Source organism: Artemia franciscana, chromosome 3 (assembly GCF_032884065.1).
Source record: "Artemia franciscana chromosome 3, ASM3288406v1, whole genome shotgun sequence".
NCBI lineage: Eukaryota > Metazoa > Arthropoda > Branchiopoda > Anostraca > Artemiidae > Artemia > Artemia franciscana.
Window position 1 is genome coordinate 561,388 of NC_088865.1, and position 27,500 is coordinate 588,887.

At 32.7% G+C, this 27,500-nt stretch overlaps 1 protein-coding gene across 1 annotated transcript in view; it reads right to left on the minus strand.

Annotated features, from left to right (window-relative positions):
* The window catches only part of LOC136024716 (rho GTPase-activating protein 26-like), a gene marked incomplete in the record, with an annotated part of 88,451 nt that overhangs the window by 13,807 nt on the left and 47,144 nt on the right, over positions 1–27,500 (minus strand). Inside the window, 7 exon segments of the mRNA XM_065700132.1 lie at positions 1–38; positions 1,712–1,933; positions 5,421–5,580; positions 9,029–9,134; positions 13,362–13,589; positions 15,946–16,048; positions 21,341–21,508. Of these exon segments, the coding sequence (XP_065556204.1) occupies positions 1–38; positions 1,712–1,933; positions 5,421–5,580; positions 9,029–9,134; positions 13,362–13,589; positions 15,946–16,048; positions 21,341–21,508 (1,025 nt within the window).

A 27,500-nucleotide genomic window follows, 5' to 3' on the forward strand; every position in this document is an offset into this window, starting at 1 on the left:
GGACGACTTGGACCATCGTAAAATGAGGTAACAACAGCCTACAAAACGCCAGGAAAAATCATACATTCAGCCACATAAAAACAGAGTTTACCAGTAAGAATGTTGCAACTCAAAAATTTTTTATTCTGATCATTCGCTTCACACTCTGCACAAAATAACCAATAAAGTTTTGCCTTTCTTTAACTGGTCCAAAATTTTACATGGCAACAGCCATTACAAAAGACGGGGTTGTTTAGTATCCCTTCAGGTATACAATAAAAAAAATTAATAATAAAATATAAAAAAACACAAATATACACATAAAATTCTGACATAAACTTAAGAAACTTCTCTTTCTTTTTTTCTGGCTCAAAAATTTGAGAGTTAATGAAACAACAGATAAAAAGGTGGCTATTTGGCATCCATGGCTGATACACTTAGGGAATGATGCGTTGGCGAAAAAAAAAGGAAAAAAAAAAAAACAAACGATAAAATCAAAATGTACTTTTAAAACGGAGGAGTCCCTTTTTTTCATTTTGATGCAACCCTTGATTATCCTCAGAAGCAAAGAGAATATCAGATATATAATGTTTATCGATAGCCTAGAACACTTTTCTTCACAATTATACATTTTATACATCATATTACTGATATATTTATTCTTTAGGGCCACCATCTCATGGTAAAAAGAGCTGGGTGCAAGCTAAGGCCTTAAGTATTTTATTCTGGGAATCAGATTTGTTAAACTCCAAAAAAGTGGTACGTCAAGCTGAAAAATATAGGAGAATGGTAAAACATGGACATTTCACGGAAGAGCGACGATCCCTCCCCATGGTTATGTGTATGATTCTGGCATCATGATTGATTAAATTTTAAGCGTTTCAAACATAAACATATTAAAAAGAAAACGGTGGTGTCTTTTCAAATTAACAAGTTTTCCAAAGCAATTTAAACAACAGATAGTGACTTCTAAGCTTTCCCCCTTCAGATTCAAAATCACTTTCAGACTTTTAAATTATTAACCAATTATTTAATGAGTTATATAAATTTAAATTTTATTAAATCTAAATTCCAAAGCAATTTAACAACAGAGAGTGACTTCTATACTTTTTCCCTTCAGATTCAAAACCGGCTTCACACTTTTAAATAATCAAATAATCATTTATTGACTTATTTAGATTTAAATTTATTAAATTTAAATTCCAAAGGGATTTAAAAAACAGATAGCGACTTCTAAACTTTTCCCCTTCAGATTCAAAACCGCCTTTAGACTTTTAAATAATTAAACAATTATTTAATGAGTACATAAATTTAAATTTATTAAATTTAAATTCCAGAGCAATTTAAAACAACAGATAGCGACTTCTAAACTTTTACCCTTCAGATTCAAAACCGTTTTTAGACTTTTACATAATTAAACAATTATTTAATGAGTTATTTAAATTCTAAAAAAATCCATTCGAATGAAACAAGAGCAAGAAAAAAATTATTGCCGATACACTTTAATTACCAATTATATATATATATATATATATATATATATATATATATTATATATATATATATATATATATATATATATTATATATATATATATATATATATATATATATATATAATACACAGAATTTGCAGCTAAACTATTCTAGCTAAAAAGTAAAAAAAAGCAATCGAAATTCCCCCCTATTTATATAACGTCCCTAAAAAGTTTTTACGGGTAAGTTCAACATACATGAGTTATATTATGTGGATCGGCCATAGACCGAGGAGCCTTTTGTCTTGTTTGACTAGGGGGCGGCGGAATACTCATATAATTTGATCTAGGAACTTCTTTGACGGATGGAATGTTTTCGACGGAATGCCTGAAAGGATAAGAAGGAGGCGGGTTGTACGCTGGAGGCGGCTCCCCATTAATACGAACTTCAATTTGTACATCTGGAACACTGTGGAAAATCTGAAAAAAAGAAAATATAATTAGAGGGATAAAAGAAATATATTTTTAAGATTTTTGGGATTTTTTTTCTTTTAATATCCTAAGCAATAATTGTAAAAAAAAACAACAAAAAAACAACAATATAAGTTATCAAAGCATAAAAGTTGGAACAAAATTATCAGGAGCAGCGCTGGGTCCAGCACTATCTTTCGGGGAGGGGGGGATAAAACAACTTTAAAAATGCAAAAAAATTAGTTTTTATGTTTTTTGTTACATCTTCGAGTCGGACAAATATTTAGGAGTTGCGAGGGGTTCAAACCCCCTAGCCCTACAGGATACGGCCTTGACCAGGAGCCTCTACAAAAACCTCTTTACAGAAGGCCTTGGCAGAAATTAAAATAATAGCTACCAGGAATTTGTAAATGTCAGCCAGAAAACAACTACAGAAAGAAAAAACTGCCAGAATTTGGAAAACAATTCTAATCAAGAATTCGTAAAAAAAAACCTTTCTAAAGATATTCAGCCAGCCAGAATATGAACACCGGGAGCTGGCGATTCCTTAATTTTTATTTTTTTTTTAACCCTGTCATATACAACTAGTGTAATTTCGTAACTAAATTTTCATAAAGAACTTGTAGAACTTCCCATTGTCTCTAAAGAAAGGCAGTTGCCCTCAAATAACGAACAAGACTTGAGACATACATACCGGTTTAAATTCGAGATAAACACCGAAGTAAACGCCGCGATTCTTTATCAACCCAAGCCCGGATCTTAAAATTGCGGGCTAAACCAACCCGTGCCTAGAGCCATTCTTTACCAAACCAAACATGAAGCAAATCGTATTTTAAGCTGTAAATGATTGACTTAGGCATACTCTGCCACATTTATTGGGATCCAGCCAAAAATTCGTATTCGAGATAAACACCGAAGTAAACGCCGCGATTCTTTATCAACCCAAGCCCGGATCTTAAAATTGCGGGCTAAACCAACCCGTGCCTAGAGCCATTCTTTACCAAACCAAACATGAAGCAAATCGTATTTTAAGCTGTAAATGATTGACTTAGGCATACTCTGCCACATTTATTGGGATCCAGCCAAAAATTCGTATTCGAGATAAACACCGAAGTAAACGCCGCGATTCTTTATCAACCCAAGCCCGGATCTTAAAATTGCGGGCTAAACCAACCCGTGCCTAGAGCCATTCTTTACCAAACCAAACATGAAGCAAATCGTATTTTAAGCTGTAAATGATTGACTTAGGCATACTCTGCCACATTTATTGGGATCCAGCCAAAAATTCGTATTCGAGATAAACACCGAAGTAAACGCCGCGATTCTTTCTCAACCCAAGCCCGGACCTTAAAATTGCGGGCTAAACCAACCCGTGCCTAAAGCCATTCTTTACCAAACCAAACATGAAGCAAATCGTATTTTAAGCTGTAAATGATTGACTTAGGCATACTCTGCCACATTTATTGGGATCCAGCCAAAAATTCGTATTCGAGATAAACACCGAAGTAAACGCCGCGATTCTTTCTCAACCCAAGCCCGGATCTTAAAATTGCGGGCTAAACCAACCCGTGCCTAAAGCCATTCTTTACCAAACCAAACATGAAGCAAATCGTATTTTAAGCTGTAAATGATTGACTTAGGCATACTCTGCCAAATTTATTGGGATCCAGCCAAAAATTCGTATTCGAGATAAACACCGAAGTAAACGCCGCGATTCTTTCTCAACCCAAGCCCGGATCTTAAAATTGCGGGCTAAACCAACCCGTGCCTAGAGCCATTCTTTACCAAACCAAACATGAAGCAAATCGTATTTTAAGCTGTAAATGATTGACTTAGGCATACTCTGCCACATTTATTGGGATCCAGCCAAAAATTCGTATTCATGTGTTTAAGAAACCCCCAAAACAGTATATATCCATAACAACTATCTTTTTTTCACTATCTAATAGACACATATATTCATCAGAGATTCTAACCAGATATGCAGATATTCTGAAAGATCTCACCGACCATCCACACTGCATGCTTACAAAAAATAAAACTAAAAAATCAAAGCAAATTCCAAAAATTCTCATGACCCTAACTCAGGTATTATCGGGAGAATAAGTCTTTAGGAGGCAAAGTAGTCTTTTTCAAAAATTTTATATACCATGGCAAGGTTTCATAAACAGGGGTTTACAATTTTTTCTTCATAAAAACCAAGAAGGGCACGATTTCGGGATTATGGATGCAAGACAATGTATTGACGATTTTTTTTTAATAGCAGTAAGAGCAAGAACGTGGCCAGGAGGGGGGCAAGTAAAAACCATAGTCAAGCTAATAAATTAAGAATCAAAAGAAAAAAGTAAATATATGTTCTACCAAGAACGTAAGGAGGCATTCGCAAAATTGATTCAAAATACTTTTCAAGTCCCCAAGGTCTAAAAAGTCCTTCTTAGGAGTCACGACCAAATAGGTCCATATAGAAAAACCTTTAATTTATTTTATTTAAATAAAATAAATAAATATCTACGGTTTATATATATATATATATATATATATATATATATATATATATATATATATATATATATATATATATATATATATATATATATATATATATATATATATATATATATATATATATATATATATATAAACACAAAGAAAGAAACAAATTAAATAAATAAAATATAATAAATAAATAAAGGGTAAATAACACATGCATCTATATAAAAAATAAAACGAACTAGAAAGGACCCTATGTGGGAAGGGGAGAAATCTGGAAAAAGTCAAGTTTATTAAGTAGAAACTCTTTTAAAGTATTAAATTTGGAAGGAATTTAAAAGATCGTTCGAACCTATGAAAGACCAGATTCTGTTAAGTTCAGGAAAAAGAAAGAAAGAAAGCAAAATAAGCCCTTCCTTTGGGATTTCAAACATTTCCTTTGGGATTTACTTTCATGTGTGATTTCAAACTTATGGACAGATAAACTGAAACAGATCCTGATAAGTTCAGCAAAAAGAAAGAAAGAAAGCAAAAAAAAACTTTCCTTTGGGATATTTTTTAATTAATACTTTAAAATTAATACTTCAAAAATCACATTAAATAAATTAAATTAAAAGGTATTCAATACCAATATCAACAAGATTCATAAATTTTACTAGTCAAACCCATTTTGAAAGGATCCTCAAGAGCATTTCTATATTTTAAGGGGGCTTAACGCCGAATACAAGCTTTAAATAACTACTAACACTACAACTAACAACTAACTGCAACAATAAGCTGCCTGAGGCCGATATGTTTAGGCACACTCAATGTCCATTCCAATCTATTTAAAGCCTCCCACATCCTCCAACCGCATTTGGGAATAACTGCTTTTCGCTAGGCCCTAAACGGTTGGTCGATTAGCCTGGCCGGACGTTTATGGATTTAAAACTTCCAGAATCACACGTTAGGACTGGTCTCATTAATTTTAGTAATAATCAACTAAGGAAAGAAAGGAAAGTCTGACCTTGGAGTAATTTTCAATCAAGATTTCGACAACAATATTCGAAAATTTTATGTCAATAATGGAAGTCATTGTCTCAGTTTCTGGGCGAAGAAGAGTTGGTCCAAAACAAACTCCTAAATTTGATATCGTCATCAAATTCTTCTCACTTACAGCAGCAACCCTAGAAAAAAATATATAAAATGAATAATGAAAAGAATTCACATGGAAGCAATTAGCCAGCGACCAAGGCCGTGTCTAATAGCTATTATCGGTTATTAAAGTTCAACTCATTCAAAACATGCTTCCCATTCCTCGAAGTTTCTTCCAAGACCTTGGTGTTTTGGCCATGGATTTAATATATTAGGAAAAGTATATATGTTACCGTGAATGTTCGAAATCTAGTTAATGTTGATATTCATCGGTGAATTTCCGAAATTCCTTTTTCTCTGCTTGGATTTAATTAGCTTTGCGAGTCAGCTTTTACAATCTTATGCAAGCTATGATGGTAAAGGTTAAAGTTAGGTTAGACTAGCTTAGGTTAAATCGGTTATCAATACCAAAAAAGGGTTAAAAACCAAACTTAACCTAACCTAGCCCAAACTCAACCTAATCTAACCTAACGAACCCTAATCTATTCCAACCTTACATGTCATCATCAAACCTTGCATTAAACTGAAACAGTTGACTGGCAACGTTGATTTAATCCAAAGGAGAGAAAAAGGAGAATCCAAGGAGACATTCACGAATATTGGACATTCACGGTAACATATATACATATATGTTACGGTGAAAGACCGGATTCTGGTGAATATCGACATTCACCGGTGAATGTCAACAAATACATAGTCGCTTGGTGTATGTCCAAAATATTTATTAAATATCCTACTTCTGAGTTTCACCGGTTCATGACGACATGCATCATGCACTAATAATGAAAGCTGAGCATTTCTGAGATTTTAACCTAATTTATAGCATATTTCTGAGATAGATAGCATAGCCTGACCTGTCACCATCAAACCCTGCATAAGATTGACAAAGCTGACTGAATCCAAGAGAAAAGGATTTGGTGAGAAACAGCCTGACGCCTCCTAATCGACCCCTCTCTTTTGGACATTCACCAGAGCATATCTATGATTATCGACATATATCGGTGATGGCCCAAACGTCGAAAAATGTGAGAAAATATCCACTATTTTAATCGACGTATTTGGTATTTATTGACATTCACCGGTGAAGGTCTACATTCTCCAATTTTGGTCTTTCACGGTAACATTTTTCTGATTGTTTCAAATTGTTTCACCGTCGCTTTGAACGTAATGGGGTAGTTGGCTAAAATAATAATCTGAAAGTAATGCTTGGTATATACATATGTTACCGAAACTATCAGAAATTCGTGAATGTCAGCGAATGTCCGACGAATGTCTATTTGGATTTAGTCAGCGTTGCCAGTCAACCTTTTCAGTTTAATGCAAGGTTTGATGATGACAGGATAGGTTAGGTTAAGTTAGGTTTTTAACCCATCACGGCATCACTTGTTCTTTTATTGTTAACTGAACATTTCTTCATATCAACTTTCCAAATCCGAATCATTTTGAAAAGCAGCTATGCCAGGGTCGACGACTTCGTTTTTGTTTTTCAAGGTTTTTGAATTGTTGTAATTCCCTTATCTATAGGTTGTTCACTTGTCCTCTAGGTATTATGAAAGTACTTAAAACACCTTTTTGTAAATAAATTATTTACATTTGTTATTTTACACTGAGCCATGTTCCTTTTGTATATATATATATATATATATATATATATATATATATATATATATATATATATATATATATATATATATATATATATATATATATATATATATATATACGTACATATAATCAACAATATGAAACGATTAAAACAAAAAACCACTCAAAGATGTATACAGAATACACTAGTACATAACAACACATAAATCATACTCATTTTGTTGAATATTAGGTCAAACCATCGTGCGATAACATTGGTCAAAAAGAGAAAAAATAAGCCCCGTACTTATTACTTTGTCCGCAACAACCCCACCCTTTAAGGTCTTAATGTAAGGCAGCAACGCCCCTTCAAAATTATTGCTTTACTGACGTAATATTCAATTTTTTAATTTCTTTAGAGCAGTGTTTTCAGTTTTATTTGAGTTTTTCGCCTAATAGGTTAAAGAAGAAGAAGAAGAAGAAGAAGAAGTCTATTATTATTCAATACAATACAGTACAAAATACAATACAAAATGGAATTACAATACACTTATTCCCCGTCGAAAGGCTCCATGGCCAGGGATACAAGGGGGGTGAAAGTCGAACAAGTGGGCACAGAATCGGCACAAACTGATAGCTAGAGCAGATCCGTCAAAATGTGCCATACGTCCCTTCAGCCTCATTGCCATTCAGCCTCATTGCCTTATGCATACACAGATAAAGGTCAGCTACAGCTCCACTTTTATTAAACAAAAATATTGGTTCTTTTCATTCAATATCTAATCCAGATTTGAATGCGGAATTCAAAACTGAAACAAGAAATTTTCCAGTGACCCTAATTTTTGTGTAATAACAACAAAAAATCAATTGAAAAAATTGGGTGATTTTCAAAAATTAACATTAAAGGCTTAAAAAAGTTTTAATTTAGTTTTGAGCATTAAAGCAAAAATGTATCGTCTAATTTCATCATATTTCGTCTAACGGCTATAATTTTGCGAAATAGATTTTGAGTTTTTTTTCCTTCAAAACACTAAAATTCACCAAAACATGTCCAAAAATCATGCAACAAAAACATTGTAGGTAAAAAAAATCTCTTTTTTTTAGCTCGGTAAACAAAACTTCCACAGAAGTTTCATATACAGTTAAACTTAAATATAATTCTTTTCAACGTAAAACAGTTTAATGTGCTTTGAGGAACACAATTCAAATATTCTGGCAAAACAGCTAAAATTACTCTTATTGTATTTGTTGTTATAGCATTATAGTATATGTGATAGAAAGTCAATCATAACTTTCTGCCTTGCACAGTTTTCTGCGGCAGTAGTTATTCAGTTTTTAGTCTAAACAGTATATATTCAGCAAAAAAGCCATGTACAAGGGTCTCAGAAATCCGATTATATTTTTGAATTCAGAAAAAAACTGCATTAGAAAAATTCTTTCTAATTAACTAATTTCTTTTTCCTAAAAAAAAATCCACAAAAAAAAGTTCGTAAAAAATCTAGTAAACGTAGAGCTTCCGCCATAAATTCTAATAGATTTTTTACGTTGAATGTACAGAAGAAAACAGAATTCTTTCATGAACCAAAACTTCCACGACACTGATTTTTAAGTTTTTTCATCTGAAAACTAGATATTTAGAAAAGGAAAACAAATCACTAAGCAGATATTACTAAGCAGAGCCTAAAAAAAACAGTCCGATTACTTTTTTTAAATTTAGCATAAAACTATAAAAGGAATACTTTCTTATGAAATAAAATTAAATTTTGACATGACCCAAGCCATCCAAATTTTGCAAAAAACAACAACACACACACACAAAAGGTAGACCGTTGAGCTTTTGAATTTAATTTAAGTTCGGAACAGATTCATTTGTAGCACAATAAAAAGAGAACTTACTTCGTCAAGTGCTCAATCAAAGTGTTCAAAAATTTGAAATTTTCCTCCGGTAACCTATGCACCAATAAATGAATGTCTTGTATTCTATAATTGCGATTTTCATTTTCTAGAAAAAAATAATAATAATGAGTTTGAAACGAGAGAATAATTAAGTACGTAAAGAGTGAAAGCACTTCAGTGAAAAAGACATAACTTAAGGAAATTCAGCATAAACTATCTACCAAATTCAATTGTAGGTTAAGGCTCGTGAGATTGATGGAGTCAGGGTCACAAAGATTCGACACATTATTAGGCATGTATCTTTATCACCCAGGGGGTCAATCCACGAAAATTCAGTGGGTCAATATATTTTTCAAAGCCTAGGTTTTTTTTTCCAATTTTTCAACGAAGAAACCAACAAAAGAAATTTTATAGAATCTAGAAGGGTGGAAAAGTCTTTTGCCGGTATCTTTAATGTTTTGTAAATTTTAATATTGGTAAATGACAAAATTCAGGGAAAAAAGTTATAACAATGAACATTATAGAAATAAACATTTATAAATAATTACAAATTCATTCATTAGAAGATTAACAATAATCAAACCTTCATTTCGTTTATATTCATTTCTTGCTCCATTTCTTATCATTTATTTAGCCTCCTTAATAGTGAATATAAGATGATTGGAAGAGGCCACGCCTTCTTCATTTTTCTGAACTAAGACCATTCTGAACCTATTATTGGGTATTGTTTCAATGTTAAAATGAACAAAAATAGAGCTGCACAACAGTGTTAATTTTAAATAACAGTGTTAATTTTAAATAACAGTGTTAATTTTAAATAACAGTGTTAATTTTAAATAACAGTGTTAATTTTAAATAACAGTGTTAATTTTAAATAACAGTGTTAATTTTAAATAACAGTGTTAATTTTAAATAACAGTGTTAATTTTAAATAACAGTGTTAATTTTAAATAACAGTGTTAATTTTAAATAACAGTGTTAATTTTAAATAACAGTGTTAATTTTAAATAACAGTGTTAATTTTAAATAACAGTGTTAATTTTAAATAACAGTGTTAATTTTAAATAACAGTGTTAATTTTAAATAACAGTGTTAATTTTAAATAACAGTGTTATTTTAACACTGTTAGCACTATTCACCAATCATGTTACCGCTCAATGGGGGAGGATCATCATTATTCTTGTTCGTCAAATAAGACAACTTGTCTTAGACAAGTCATTACACCAATTTAGTCTAGGGTTTAAGCGAGCATGCAAGGGTTAATTGAGGATATACTCAATTTTCAAGGGAAGGTGTTAGAGCACCACCCATATTGAGCATCAAGTTCTTTAACTGAGTATCACTTGAGCATAGACTTGATACCCAAATAAAAATCAGATTCAAGGCGTACAGCGTTGAATGACAAGAGTAATGGCATATCTATCACATTCGGCCAAAGTAACTTCACATGTTTAGAATGAAAATGCTTGCAAAATCGTCGTCGATTGAGAGATAAACCCAAACTACTACTACTACTAGCAAGCCACTGCAGCACCAAACTGCCTGACTCTAACTATCCGTAGACATTTCCTCTGAAAAATATCTAACAAATCCAATTCTGTCTTCAGAGGCGGTTTTACATGTTAAATTTAAAGATTTACTAATATTTTCTCTAACAACCTTTAACTTCATGATTTGCTAAATTTTATGGTTGAATTTTCGTTTGTTTAGACCAGTGGTTCCCAAAAACATTTGACCTACAGCAAATTTTCGAGAGAAAATAGCACTCAACACCCTTTGAAAATTAATTGTTTTTACAGTTTAATAGGAACTAAGCCGAAAGGCATATACGTTAATGTTTAATCTTTTTCGCATAATTTAATAAAGAAATGTGTAGATTAGAAACATCAACGTTTGAAATTATGAAACTATTTACTCATCCCAGAAGGGTAATGCAAAAAAGTTTAGGTTCTCATCTTATTGAGAAGGATGAACCTTGTTTGCTGCTAATAATTTTTTTTTATCATCAGTAATGTAATCCACCATTTGTAATGCATCTGTAATAGACTACTTGGAATCACTACATAATCACCCGTGCCACTTTTTTTTATCATTAGATCTCCTTTCAACAGCGATAATTTTGAGTAACCGGCGATTCACCATTTGCACTGCATCTTTAATGTATTATTTGGAATCACTATGGTAATCACCACATAATCACCTATGTTGTTAATATTTTTTTTTTTAACATTAGATCTACTTTCAACAGCAATAATTTTGAATCACCACGATTCACCCATTGCAATGCATCTTTAATGCACTATTTGGAATCACCACATAATCACCCGTGCCGCTAATATTTTGTTATCATTTGATCTCCTTTCAACAGCAATAATTTTGAATCACCGCGATTCACCATTCGCAATGCATCTGTAATGAACTATTTGGAATCACCTGTGGCCATCTTGAATGTCTCCAGTGCCAAACCGCCGGGCGGTAGAATCAACATTGGCAATCGCTACCTTATACCAAAAAGAAGGAAAAAAGGTGGAATAGACACACCCTAGTAAATTTCGTAGAACAAAATATTTGATAGGATTTGATGACGTTAGAGTAAAGCATTACTAGTTAGAACATTTTACTAGCTAGAATTCAGTTATAACAATCATTAGCAACAAATGGCACGGTGGAAATATATTTCAATAAGGCTTTGGAAATGTTATTAAGAAGGAATAGAAGTTATAAAAAAACAGACCAGCTTTAATTTCAGTTACTATGCATAAGGACAGTTACTATTATGTTATTATATTATGTTACTATATATTATGAACAGTTACTATTATGACTATAGGTCATAATAACATAATAACATAACAGACTTTCGGAAGACTACAAGCAACAAATTAATTCAGTGGAAATACGCTTCCATTACACCTCAAAAATTAAACCTTGGAAGGGTTGTTATGAAGTAAAAAGAAAGGTTAAAAAGGCAGATTAACTTACTTGCACCTACTATGAATGAAAAATTGAAATAATAGGTCTAGTTTTAAAAAGTTTAAGAGGTATAAGTTAACCTTGGAAGGGTTGTTATGAAGTAAAAAAAAAGGTTAAAAAGGCAGATTAACTTACTTGCACCTACTATGAATGAAAAATTGAAATAATAGGTCTAGTTTTAAAAAGTTTAAGAGGTATAAGTTAACCTTGGAAGGGTTGTTATGAAGTAAAAAAAGGTTAAAAAGCCAGATTAACTTAATTGCACCAACTATGAATGAAAAATTGAAATAATAGGTCTAGTTTTAATTAAGTTTTAATTAAAATCTGCTCAAAACCGTGCCGTCAAAGCAGTTTTTCGGTTGCCACGACTATATCCCACCAAGGACTTGTACTCCGATTTTGGTATTATCCCTTTTGAACAAATCATCAAAAAATTAAATCTATCCCTTGCATACTCCGCTTACCATAAAAATCTTCCTCCCCACTTATTATCTTATTTTAATAGTAATAATTCTGAAGGCCACTGTCTCCGTTCATCCAACCGTTCCTTCATTGTCCCCAGGTGTATCTCTAGTTCCGCCCAGCGATCCCCAATTTATAAATCTATAATTCAATGGAATTTAATACCCTCCAGTGTCGAGCTATCCACAAGTTTTCGGACGCTATATAACAATGTACTAAAATCTTGATATTATATTTCTCTAAATGTTTGTTCAATTTGCTTTAATTACCCTTGTTTTCTCTTTTATTTTTTGTTTTCTCTCTCTTTTTCATTTACAATTTTTTGTTGTTTTGGTCCTTAACAAGTTCGCTTCTAGGATCTTTATTATTATTGTTGTTATGTGTTTTCTTTTCTTTTTGAATAAATAAATAAAGTTTTAAAAAGTTTAAGAGGTCTAAGTTAACCTTGGAAGGGTTGTTATGAAGTAAAAAAAGGTTAAAAAGGCAGGTTAACTTACTTGCACCTACTATGAATGAAAAATTGAAATAATAGGTCTAGTTTTAAAAAGTTTAAGAGGTCTAAGTTAAACGGTTAGGACATAAAGATAAAAAAAAAAGGCAGACCAACTCACTTGCAACCATCATGAATCAAGATTGGAAATTATAGGTCATAAGATTCTGAAAGAGATCTAAGCGTTTTGGACGGTTATAAGCAACAAAAGGGTCGATATAAATATGCTTCCATTAGACCTTAAAAGGGTTATTAAGAAGTACCAGAAAAGGTTAAAAAAGGCAGATCAACTTACTTGCAGCCGTTATGAATTAAGAACTGAAACAATAGGTATAATGTTAAACGGTTTAAGCGGTCTAAGATAAAGAGTTAGGCCATAAAAGATAAAAAAAAGGCAAACCAACTTACTTGCAGCTACAATGAATGAAGAATGGAAATTATAAGTCATAAGGGATTCAGGTAGGTTCCTGAAGTACATTTTCAAAGCTGAGGTAATGGTTTTTGTTTCCCATTCTCCAGGGTCCCCCAACCAATTGGGACGTGAATCTGATTTCCGTTTATCCAAACCCATAGCTAGGAGCTTTTGAACTTTAGAGCCAACACCAACAATTCGATAGAGTCCTTGTTCTTCTAGACCTAAAAAGTTCACTTTATAACTTTGGTGGACACAGTCCCTAGCGTAAGGGGGGAGGGGTAAATAAAAAAGAGATTTTTCAGTTGTATGAATTTTTAGGTAAGATCCGAATATCAAATTGACTAGTGCTTTAACAACCCCCCCCCTCCTGGAAAATTCGAAAGTAATTGGGCCCAAAAATGCATTCTGACTTGTCTAGAAATTTAAAAATACACATAAAAGATGGGGGGGGGGCAAAAACACAAAAAGTGTAAGTTATCACGGTAGTATTTTTCCGAATTCTAAAGTGATCTAAAACTAATAAAAGGTGGGGTGGGGGGATTGTGTGGAAAGTACCCCCCTTCCCTCTTTGTTTCATACTAGAATTTTTCTTTGTATTAGTTTCATTAATAGTGTAGGTAATAATAAGTTGTTTGATACTCGCAATAAAGTTGGACCTTATTTAATATTTTAAAGAAGATTAGACTTTATGATTAAGAAATGAATTATAAAAAGAAACAAACATAAACAGAAAACACAGGGAATAAATTTCCCGACAAGAAAAGACAACAGAGAACATAGCCGTTGGGCTCAGTATAACCCTATTGCAAAACACAGGAGAAAAAATGCTAAATAAAATAAAGAACGGTAAAGAGAAAAAAAGAAAAGAGGACAAACAATTGCAAAACACAAGAGAAAAAGTGAAAAATAAAATAAAGACCAGTAAAGAAGAAAAAAGAAAAAAAGACAAACAATTGCAAAACACAGGAGAAAAAGGGCTGAATAAAATAAAGACCAGTAAAGAGAAAAAAAGAAAAAAGGACAAACAATTGCAAAACACAAGAGAAAAAGTGAAAAATAAAATAAAGACCAGTAAAGAAGAAAAAAGGAAAAACAATTGCAAAACACAGGAGAAAAAGTGCTAAATAAAATAAAGACCAGTAAAGAAGAAAAAAGAAAGAAAAGGACAAACAATTGCAAAACACAGGAGAAAATGGTAAATAAAATAAAGACCAGTAAAGAAGAAAAAAGAAAAAAGGACAAACAAAAAACAAGAAAAAGAACCAAAAAGTAAAGGAGAAGGAAATACGAAAGGAAACGAGAGAAAAGCTGGAAGAAGAAAGAAAAATATTCGAGTGTCCTGGATAAAAATGTTAGCAAAATGAAGGAAATTTTGAAATTTTAGAGTTAAGAGTGCATAATAAGTTCGAAAGTAAATGGCAACAAGACTAAGTAACTTGAAGTAGAAATTAACAAGGGTTAATTTCTAGGAAGAGGTGATGTTAGGTAATGAGGAGATTGATCAGATAAATAGCTTCACTTTCCTAGGTAGTATTATTAGCAAATATGGCAGATGCAGTGAAGATATGAAACGTATAATAGCCAATACACAGTTTTTTTTATAGTTGAAAATGAAGTAAACGGTTAAAACTTCTCTTAAACGTTAGCACACTCTATTGAATCTACTACATCTAAAGGATCAGGAATAAAATATATTTGCAAAATGAAACGATTCCTGTAATACAGCGGGAATCTTGATAAAACTACAGATAGCGACAAAACCCCGATCAAACCTTTAACTGCTCAGTTTTAGACAGCGAAAATATATAATTAGACATGGAAAATATATAATTTAGGTTTTAAATTTGCCCAATAATGGGAGGAAGGTAAAGTATTTGGCGTGAGGCAAAGATAGGGCACTATATAGTTTAGAAAGTACTCGCTTACTATGACTATACTTCAGTATAAGCCAGAAATGTCACTCCATCCCAATTTCTACGGCTATAATGAAAGAAAGGCTAAGTTGAATAGGCCTTGTTTTACAGATGAGAAATTGACAAGGGTTGTTCTTTTTGGCAATCCATATGGGGCCAAACGAAAAGCAGGTTGTCCCCTGGGTTGGGGAGTTCCTTATGAAAGGTTTCGAACGACATTAGGAGTATATGGGGTAAAGATTAAAGCTTCGAATGTGTTGAAATGGAAGAGGAGCGTATGCAGTTGTGTTCACCAACAGCAGCTTTGTGTTACAGGGAGCCATTATTATCGATAGGGCAGAATAGCCCTATCGATAGGGCAGAATAGCCCAACAGCAGCTTTGTGTTACAGGGAGCCATTATTATCGATAGGGCAGAATAGCCCTATCGATAGGGCAGAATAGCCCAACAGCAGCTTTGTGTTACAGGGAGCCATTATTATCGATAGGGCAGAATAGCCCTATCGATAGGGCAGAATAGCCCAACAGCAGCTTTGTGTTACAGGGAGCCATTATTATCGATAGGGCAGAATAGCCCTATCGATAGGGCAGAATAGCCCAACAGCAGCCTTGTGTCACAGGGAGCCATTATTATCGATAGGGCAGAATAGCTTAAACTTTCTTACCTCGTGATTCAAGCTCAGTGATGCATGCTGTGACGAAATTATATCCAGCAGTGTCCAGTTGGGTTTGATCACTCAAAGGAAGTTTACATGGGTCAGTATAAATCTAAAAAATGCATAAAGGATCATACCAGTGGCAGGGAAGAACCTACCCCTAAATTGTATACAGGGGTAAGTTTTTTTCCGAATTTTGAAGTTTATTCGGAAAATTTGTTGATTTCATCCCCGCGTTCATAATGGCCTATCCCTCTTGTTCATAGACATATTGCACCTTCCTTAAAGAGGAGTCCCACATGTTGCACCCTAATTAAATCAAAAGTACATAATGATTTTCAATGTGTTCGATTAGAAAAACAAAACTGACCTGTTTCGCCCTCAACGACCTGTTCCGGGAAGAACGGGTCGTCTTTTCCGAATAAAAATCCAAATTTTGAAGGGTTCTTTAATGGTTTCCATTACCCCCCCCCCCCCCCCCCGTGGAAGTGTCTTTTAAGTGCTGTCAATCCCTCGATTAATGCTTGAAAGCCCAGTAAATCATCAAATGAAAAAATTATTTCCAAAGAAAACAAGGAGCAACACTGAAACTTAAAACAAACAAAAATTATCCTATATGTTAGTTATCCTATATGTTGCTAGTGGCATTATCATTCTAGAAGCACATCATTCTTGAAGCATTGTAATAAAAAGTTAATTCTTTTGTATCTGACTGCTCCCGTATTACTGCTCATTTAAGATGGTCAAATAGCCCCGCTTTAGGGCAAAAAGCTGTTCAAAGAGGTGACAACCCACTCTAAATCCACAATAATTCCTGTTAACTTTATTTTCTAACATCAATCTTCATTTCTATTTGAAAAGGAACTTTTTATTTGAAAACAAGAGGCTTTCACCCCTCGAACCTCCTGCTCTCTATTCTAAAAAAAAAAAAAAAAAAAAAAAAAAAAAAAAATCATAATTCTTCAATTAGTAAAAACTACAGTTTCCTGCAAAAAAAAAAGGAAGAAAGAAGATGTTTCCACAATAAGAGGGAGGTTATACACCTCTCAAATCTGTCTAGAAGGCTTAGTTTTAGATATTTCTCCCAATGGAGTGAAGCATGGAGACGAATTACTTTCATAGTGATCAAAGGATCTCTCATGAAAGACCAAATATTTAGACCTAAACTACAAGTCTTTTTTGAAAGATATTCTTCCCACTTAACCCTTATGCTCAGTGCTACTTCTTTTATTTATGTTTCAAATAAGCCCTTTGAGGTTTATATTTAAACAGGACTTACACGTAATATGTAAAAATTCAAAAAGATTTGAGCAAACGATTACTCCGTACTATAACATAAAATAAGCAATTAATGTCCGTGAGGTAATTTCTTTCCGGTGGCTATGATTGCCACCATATAGAGCTTAAGTATAAGGTATTACTTAAGCATACTCAAGTACAAATACTCATATCATATATGGCAATATGTGATATATATATAAAATAGTATATGGGGAATCCCCACAAATAAGAGGAAAATTAAATGTTTCATTCTAATCTTCACTTTTTGAGGCTAGAGGACCCCTTCCCTAGAGGACACTTCCAACTAACAGGGTGCGCAACTATACAATTCTGCAACACCGTTAGTGTCATTGTAGTCTATACTAACTACTATTTGCATGGATTGGGTATACGTTTTGAGGCGAATGCAACCCCCCTACACATATCAGTATTATCACTGAGATTAGGATGTTATATAAACCATATGATAGTTCTAATCAGATTAGACAGATTAAAATTTTAACATTGGGCAGTTCCCCCAACATTGGAGATGGTGATACTGTTTATGCGGAAGTTGCAAATTCCTGATTTCCAGTGTGTGTATTTTGCAATAGTAATATTTTGCAATAGTGTGTGTATTTTGCAATAGTAATATTTTGCAATAGTGTGTGTATTTTGCAATAGTAATATTTTGCAATAGTGTGTGTATTTTGCAATAGTAATATTTTGCAATAGTGTGTGTATTTTGCAATAGTAATAAATACTGATTGATTTCTCCCAGAGTGCAAGTCAAACTACATTTCTATAAAGTTAAAACTACATTTTTAAGCACCACTTACTTTTTTATATTAAATTGAATATTTTGTTTTAATTAATATATTTTACATTTTTGTTATTATTGTATTTTAATTAATATATTTTAGATTTATTTTAATTTAAGCAGTTGTGACTTAAAAAAACCCATTAAGTCTCAATGACTTAATGAATATTTTTCCATGGCACCCTTGCAGGTTTACTTTAATTTAGACTTATTTACTATGTTACATTTTAATACGCTTATATCACAGTATGAAAAATCGATAAAATTCCGATTTTCAGCATAAAACAAGAAAAAAACAAAATAAAAGTCTAAAAATTATGTCCTGAAGGGATTGGCTCCCATAACGTTCAGGATTTCGTATTGAGATTTTTAGTCCTAGATTTATGTTATAAAAGAAGCAGGTCCAGGATTTTGTATTAAAATTTTTAGTCCTAGCTTACGTTATAAAAGAACCATCTCAAGTTTCACTCATAATTTTGCACTAGAATACCAAGGACATCAAAATAAAAACTTTTTCTGTCCTCCACCTGGACCTATATTAAGGTCTATTCATACTTGGAAATGGCAATTTTTTTTGGTTATTTCATCTATAAAATTTTTAGAACAGTACCATACTTTCGTCAGTGTTGCCACATCTAATTTTCTGATGTAAAATCTATTTTCTGATTTTTCATCCACGTTTCTGATTTTTAAAATTTGGTGCCTGATTTTACAAGATATGTTTTCCACCTCTTCAATTTTAACATCGCATTTCATTCTCACTGTCTTTAGTACTTTAAACTCAGACTAGCTGAATGGGCGACAGCGTTGTAACTAAATGGCTTTCATCTTTTAGTTTTCAGCTTGTATCTAAAGACCCTCAGCTTTCCATTGTCACCTTTCTAAACATGTTTCTGGGCAAGATTGAACAAGTGACGCAGAGTTTTACCATGAGTGGCAAACAGGTAATCGGGTACTGCTGTTCCTGGCTCATTAGTTCTAGTTTTCGGCTTGTGTCTAAAGACCTTCAGCTTTTCATTGTCAGCTTTCTAAACGGATTCCTAGGAAAGATCGAACAAGTGATACAGAGTTTTACCATGAGTGGCAAGCAGGTAACGGGTACTGCTACTCTGGCTCATAGGTTGTAGGATCTTTCAGTCTTCGGCTTGTGTCTAAAGACCTTCCGCTTTTCATTGTCAACTTTCTAAACGGATTTCTTGGAAAGGTCGAACAAGTGATACAGAGTCTTACCATGAGTGGCAAGCAGGTAACGGGTACTGCTACTCTGGCTCATAGGTTGTAGGATCTTTCAGTCTTCGACTTGTGTCTAAAGACCTTCCGCTTTTCATTGTCAACTTTCTAAACGGATTCCTTGGAAAGATCGAACAAGTGATACAGAGTCTTACCATGAGTGGCAAGCAGGTAACGGGTACTGCTACTCTGGCTCATAGGTTGTAGGATCTTTCAGTCTTCGGCTTGTGTCTAAAGACCTTCCGCTTTTCATTGTCAACTTTCTAAACGGATTTCTTGGAAAGGTCGAACAAGTGATACAGAGTTTTACCATGAATGGCAAGCAGGTAATCGGGTACTAGTCTAATTAGTTAAATTTGACAACAGTTGTCATAGCTATACCTTCTATAGTAATACCTACTATTACTATAGTAATACTATACTATAGGTATTACTATAGTAAGTATAGGTATACTATAGTAGTATAGGTATTACTATAGTAATACCTTCTATAGTAATACCTTCTATAGTAATACCTACTATTACTATAGTAATACTATACTATAGGTATTACTATAGTAAGTATAGGTATACTATAGTAGTATAGGTATTACTATAGAAGGTATTACTATAGTAATACCTTCTATAGTAATACCTTTTTAGGCTGCGTGAATACTGTGCTGTACTCTAGTACAGCTGCGTAATTTTCTACTTATTCAATTCAAACCGCTGAAATTTACCATTTTAGCTGTTTGAAGCCATAAGACAGGGCTTTATTTTCCCTTTGCCTTTTTTCATATTGAGTTGTGATTAGGTTAATAATAATATTAAAAAAAAAGAAAACTGATCTAACAACAAATCTGTCAAAATATTACTAAAAATAGAACTTTAAGGAAAGAAAGTTGCTTAAGTTGTACTTTGAGTAATACAGAAAAGGTAAAAATCAAACAATACATTTTTAAAGTTTTTTTTTGGAAGGTTTGCTTATTTATTTTTACGGTTCAACGTGGCAATACTGACGAAAATAAAACAAATCTTTGAAGTTAAAATCGTTATTACTTGAATTTACAGACGAAAAGGGTGGCCAAAATTAACTAATTAGGTTTGCTTAATTATTTTTATAGTTCTTATGCCTATTATATTGTTGGGACAACTACGGAGCTAAAGGTGTTCTTAATTCGATGCCCTTGGTGCTTAAACTAGATTATTAACATCTTGGTGCTTAAACTAGGTTATTAACACGATTTTAGCGTTTAAATATTCGAGGGGAGATAAAATAGTTGCTGGAAAAAGAAATATTTTAAGAAAAGAAAAAGAAGCTGGATCTCTATTTGAGCTAGAGTGCCGTAGCCTAGGTCAATAGTTATTAATATTTTTCAATATTATTGTTGTTGGGACAACTACGGGGCAAAAAGTGTTCTTAATTTGATGCCCTTGGTGCTTAAACTAGATTATTAACACGATTTTAGCGTTTAAATATTCGAGGGGAGATAAAATAGTTGTTGGAAAAAGAAATATTTTAAGAAAAAAAAAGAAGCTGGATCTCTATTTGAGCTAGAGTGCCGTAGCCTAGGTCAATAGTTATTAATATTTTTCAATTATTTAATAATTTATAAGTTTATAAAATATACAATTTTATAATAATTAAATTAATAATTTAATAATTTGTTTTAATAATAATCCCTTCTCAACCATAGCCTTTACCCATTGGCAGCAGTCATTATCACTCAGAGGATCAAAAAGAAAAACTGAAGCTTTTGTCGTCAGAAAAAAAACACGCATAACTCAAAAAAAAAATTACCACAAATAGGCAAGTATCAAATATAGTATGTCACATCGTAAATGGTAAAAATATTGAGAACTTAAGGGATGCCACCAGCCCAAACGTCCCTCCCTCACATCAGCTATGCAATCAAATGAGCCTACTTTTCTTATTTCTCATAGGGTAAAGATATACCAGGCGAGGGGAAAAACTGAAAAAAAACTGAGGAATTAAACTGACAGCAGCAGCAATCATGTGGGCACCTACATAACCTCGGGGTTTTAGAGGGGTCTGAAGATGGAGGGGGGGGGGTTACCATAAACCAGACGACCCAGAAGTTCAATCCTTGGTACCTGTTCTTTCCCATCCATGGCATCTACCCACTGTCGGCAGTCATCATCACCAAGAGCTTGAAGAGTAAACGTTTTATCATCTGAAAATATGTCAAAACAGAAGCGTTTCTCTATGCTATCAGAAGAACGTCGGACACAAGATCGCACTCGAACAGTTTCTGTTGCCGTCTAAAACATGAGGAACAGTCAACCAATGATGACTCAATCTAGAGTCAGTTAAAGATATTATTTTCTAACCAAATATAGTTATTGATAAAAAAACATAAAATCGTACAGAAAAGATGAATGAGGACAATAAACAGCCAGTGAAAAAATTGAAAATTATGGAAATATTTCGGTCATGACGTCCGCTTAACCGTCCTCAGTGCAGAATAAAGTAATAATAAAAAAAAAGAACAGTTTCTGTTGCCGTCTAAAACATGAGGAACAGTCAACCAATGATGACTCAATCTAGAGTCAGTTAAAGATATTATTTTCTAACCAAATATTGTTATTAATAAAAAAACATAAAATCGTACAGAAAAGATGAATGAGGACAATAAACAGCCAGTGAAAAAATTTAAAATTATGCAAATATTTCGGTCATGACGTCCGCTTTACCGTCCTCAGTGCAGAATAAAGTAATAATAAAAAAAAAGAACAGTTTCTGTTGCCGTCTAAAACATGAGGAACAGTCAACCAATGATGACTCAATCTAGAGTCAGTTAAAGATATTATTTTCTAACCAAATATTGTTATTAATAAAAAAACATAAAATCGTACAGAAAAGATGAATGAGGACAATAAACAGCCAGTGAAAAATTTTAAATTATGCAAATATTTCGGTCATGACGTCCGCTTTACCGTCCTCAGTGCAGAACAAAGTAATAATAAAAAAAAGAACAGTTTCTGTTGCCGTCTAAAACATGAGGAACAGTCAACCAATGATGACTCAATCTAGAGTCAGTTAAAGATATTATTTTCTAACCACATACTAAATATAGTTATTAATAAAAACACAAAATCGCAAAGAAAAGATGAATGAGGACAATAAACAGCCAGTGAAAAAATTGAAAATTATGGAAATATTTCGGTCATGACGTCCGCTTTACCGTCCTCAGTGCAGAATAAAGTAATAATAAAAAAAAGAACAGTTTCTGTTGCCGTCTAAAACATGAGGAACAGTCAACCAATGATGACTCAATCTAGAGTCAGTTAAAGATATTATTTTCTAACCACATACTAAATATAGTTATTAATAAAAACACAAAATCGCACAGAAAAGATGAATGAGGACAATAAACAGCCAGTGAAAAAATTTAAAATTATGCAAATATTTCGGTCATGACGTCCGCTTTACCGTCCCCAGTGCAGAATAAAGTAATAATAAAAAAAAAGAACAGTTTCTGTTGCCGTCTAAAACACGAGGAACAGTCAACCAATGATGACTCAATCTAGAGTCAGTTAAAGATACTATTTTGTAACCAAATATAGTTATTGATAAAAAACACAAAATCGCACAGAAAAGATGAATGAGGACAATAATGAAAAAATTTAAAATTATGCAAATATTTCGGTCATGACGTCCGCTTTACCGTCCTCAGTGCAGAATAAAGTAATAATAAAAAAAAGAACAGTTTCTGTTGCCGTCTAAAACATGAGGAACAGTCAACCAATGATGACTCAATCTAGAGTCAGTTAAAGATATTATTTTCTAACCAAATATTGTTATTAATAAAAAAACATAAAATCGTACAGAAAAGATGAATGAGGACAATAAACAGCCAGTGAAAAAATTTAAAATTATGCAAATATTTCGGTCATGACGTCCGCTTTACCGTCCTCAGTGCAGAATAAAGTAATAATAAAAAAAAAGAACAGTTTCTGTTGCCGTCTAAAACATGAGGAACAGTCAACCAATGATGACTCAATCTAGAGTCAGTTAAAGATATTATTTTCTAACCAAATATTGTTATTAATAAAAAAACATAAAATCGTACAGAAAAGATGAATGAGGACAATAAACAGCCAGTGAAAAATTTTAAATTATGCAAATATTTCGGTCATGACGTCCGCTTTACCGTCCTCAGTGCAGAATAAAGTAATAATAAAAAAAAGAACAGTTTCTGTTGCCGTCTAAAACATGAGGAACAGTCAACCAATGATGACTCAATCTAGAGTCAGTTAAAGATACTATTTTCTAACCAAATATAGTTATTAATAAAAAACATAAAATCGCACAGAAAAGATGAATGAGGACAATAATGAAAAAAGATGAATTTAAAATTATGCAAATATTTCGGTCATGACGTCCGCTTTACCGTCCTCAGTGCAGAATAAAGTAATAATAAAAAAAAAGAACAGTTTCTGTTGCCGTCTAAAACACGAGGAACAGTCAACCAATGATGACTCAATCTAGAGTCAGTTAAAGATATTATTTTCTAACCAAATATAGTTATTAATAAAAAACATAAAATCGCACAGAAAAGATGAATGAGGACAATAATGAAAAAAGATGAATTTAAAATTATGCAAATATTTCGGTCATGACGTCCGCTTTACCGTCCTCAGTGCAGAATAAAGTAATAATAAAAAAAAGAACAGTTTCTGTTGCCGTCTAAAACATGAGGAACAGTCAACCAATGATGACTCAATCTAGAGTCAGTTAAAGATATTATTTTCTAACCAAATATTGTTATTAATAAAAAAACATAAAATCGTACAGAAAAGATGAATGAGGACAATAAACAGCCAGTGAAAAATTTTAAATTATGCAAATATTTCGGTCATGACGTCCGCTTTACCGTCCTCAGTGCAGAATAAAGTAATAATAAAAAAAAAGAACAGTTTCTGTTGCCGTCTAAAACATGAGAAACAGTCAACCAATGATGACTCAATCTAGAGTCAGTTAAAGATATTATTTTCTAACCAAATATAGTTATTGATAAAAAACACAAAATCGCACAGAAAAGATGAATGAGGACAATAAACAGCCAGTGAAAAAATTGAAAATTATGGAAATATTTCGGTCATGACGTCCGCTTAACCGTCCTCAGTGCAGAATAAAGTAATAATAAAAAAAAAGAACAGTTTCTGTTGCCGTCTAAAACATGAGGAACAGTCAACCAATGATGACTCAATCTAGAGTCAGTTAAAGATATTATTTTCTAACCAAATATTGTTATTAATAAAAAAACATAAAATCGTACAGAAAAGATGAATGAGGACAATAAACAGCCAGTGAAAAATTTTAAATTATGCAAATATTTCGGTCATGACGTCCGCTTTACCGTCCTCAGTGCAGAATAAAGTAATAATAAAAAAAAAGAACAGTTTCTGTTGCCGTCTAAAACATGAGAAACAGTCAACCAATGATGACTCAATCTAGAGTCAGTTAAAGATATTATTTTCTAACCAAATATAGTTATTGATAAAAAACACAAAATCGCACAGAAAAGATGAATGAGAACAATAAACAGCCAGTGAAAAAATTTAAAATTATGCAAATATTTCGGTCATGACCGTCCGCTTAACCGTCCTCAGTGCAGAATAAAGTAATAATAAAAAAAAGAACAGTTTCTGTTGCCGTCTAAAACATGAGGAACAGTCAACCAATGATGACTCAATCTAGAGTCAGTTAAAGATATTATTTTCTAACCAAATATTGTTATTAATAAAAAAACATAAAATCGTACAGAAAAGATGAATGAGGACAATAAACAGCCAGTGAAAAATTTTAAATTATGCAAATATTTCGGTCATGACGTCCGCTTTACCGTCCTCAGTGCAGAATAAAGTAATAATAAAAAAAAAGAACAGTTTCTGTTGCCGTCTAAAACATGAGAAACAGTCAACCAATGATGACTCAATCTAGAGTCAGTTAAAGATATTATTTTCTAACCAAATATAGTTATTGATAAAAAACACAAAATCGCACAGAAAAGATGAATGAGGACAATAAACAGCCAGTGAAAAAATTTAAAATTATGCAAATATTTCGGTCATGACGTCCGCTTTACCGTCCTCAGTGCAGAATAAAGTAATAATAAAAAAAAGAACAGTTTCTGTTGCCGTCTAAAACATGAGGAACAGTCAACCAATGATGACTCAATCTAGAGTCAGTTAAAGATATTATTTTCTAACCAAATATAGTTATTGATAAAAAACACAAAATCGAACAGAAAAGATGAATGAGGACAATAAACAGCCAGTGAAAAAATTTAAAATTATGCAAATATTTCGGTCATGACGTCCGCTTTACCGTCCTCAGTGCAGAATAAAGTAATAATAAAAAAAAGAACAGTTTCTGTTGCCGTCTAAAACATGAGGAACAGTCAACCAATGATGACTCAATCTAGAGTCAGTTAAAGATATTATTTTCTAACCAAATATAGTTATTAATAAAAAAACATAAAATCGTACAGAAAAGATGAATGAGGACAATAAACAGCCAGTGAAAAATTTAAAATTATGCAAATATTTCGGTCATGACGTCCGCTTTACCGTCCTCAGTGCAGAATAAAGTAATAATAAAAAAAAAGAACAGTTTCTGTTGCCGTCTAAAACATGAGAAACAGTCAACCAATGATGACTCAATCTAGAGTCAGTTAAAGATATTATTTTCTAAACAAATATAGTTATTGATAAAAAACACAAAATCGCACAGAAAAGATGAATGAGAACAATAAACAGCCAGTGAAAAAATTTAAAATTATGCAAATATTTCGGTCATGACCGTCCGCTTAACCGTCCTCAGTGCAGAATAAAGTAATAATAAAAAAAAGAACAGTTTCTGTTGCCGTCTAAAACATGAGGAACAGTCAACCAATGATGACTCAATCTAGAGTCAGTTAAAGATATTATTTTCTAACCAAATATAGTTATTAATAAAAAACACAAAATCGCACAGAAAAGATGAATGAGGACAATAAACAGCCAGTGAAAAAATTGAAAATTACGGAAATATTTCGGTCAATACCTTCGCTTGGCCGACCTCAGTGCAGAATAAACTAATAAAAATACAAAATAAAATAAACCTTAAAACAAAACACAAAATTAAATATGATAACCCTTTCTCTATAAATCGTTTTTTACGTAATTGCATAATTTTAAATTTTTTCACCGGCTGTTTATTGCCCTTGTTTTTCTTTTCTTTGAGATTTTGTGTTTTGTCATGATTGGCCAGTGTGGTCTTAGAAATTATTTATGGTTATTAATAAAATTTGGTCTTTGAAATATACACTTTTTATCCGATATTATTTTCGCTTTTAAAAAACTGGCCACGCCATCTTCAACAAGGGAATATTATCATAGTATGCCAAGCAAACAATATTTATTGCTGTTTTTGCATTTACATTTATTTTTGTCAAAGGCTCAATGAAAGCATTTCAGGTATCTATATACTAAAGGCAGTAGCGTCAATTCAGAAAGGGACGGAGGGTGCAAAATTTATTTGTCAAAATCAAGAGCAGAGGCACTTTCATTATATATTTTTTCAGTTTTTTGAATGGAAATCAAAAAAAAAAAAAAAATCCAAAAAAGGTATTTTTTCAAACTCTATGGAAGGGATAACCCCCCCACCCCAATTGGTTCTTCTGAGTGGGGGGACTAACAGTAGCGAAAAAAAATTTGTAACTCATATTTTAAGATTTTGCTGAATCATTATTCCTAGGACCTTCCTCCCCATTTGAAAATTCTCTATGGTCTTACTAGAGACTCAATAAAGTGCAACTTGGTATCAGGTACTATGTACTACAAGTATATATTTATAAATACTGAAACTATCGAAGTGAATCATAGGGGGTGAGTGAATTATAGTATAGAATTACAAGTTTGTTATTAAACATTTAATATTAATTTCATCCCCCTAAATTTTATCCCTACGCAAAAGAGGGCTATAAGTAACAGAAAAAATTTTCTAACTCAAAGTTGCAGCTTTGCTCACTCATTAAAACTTCCCCAACAAAATTCGCCCTTAAAATCACAAAGAACTCATAAACATGTACTATGGTATTGTTTACTTCACAGTACATCAGGTATGTATGCAGGGCGAGGGGACTCAAAGCCCCCCCACAAATCCTAAATTTTCCCAAATGTTCAGCTTATTCTTATTTAAATTTTCAAATAATATTTGCTTTTTACACCCCCCCCCCGGAAAATTCCTGCGTAGGTTCCTAAACAA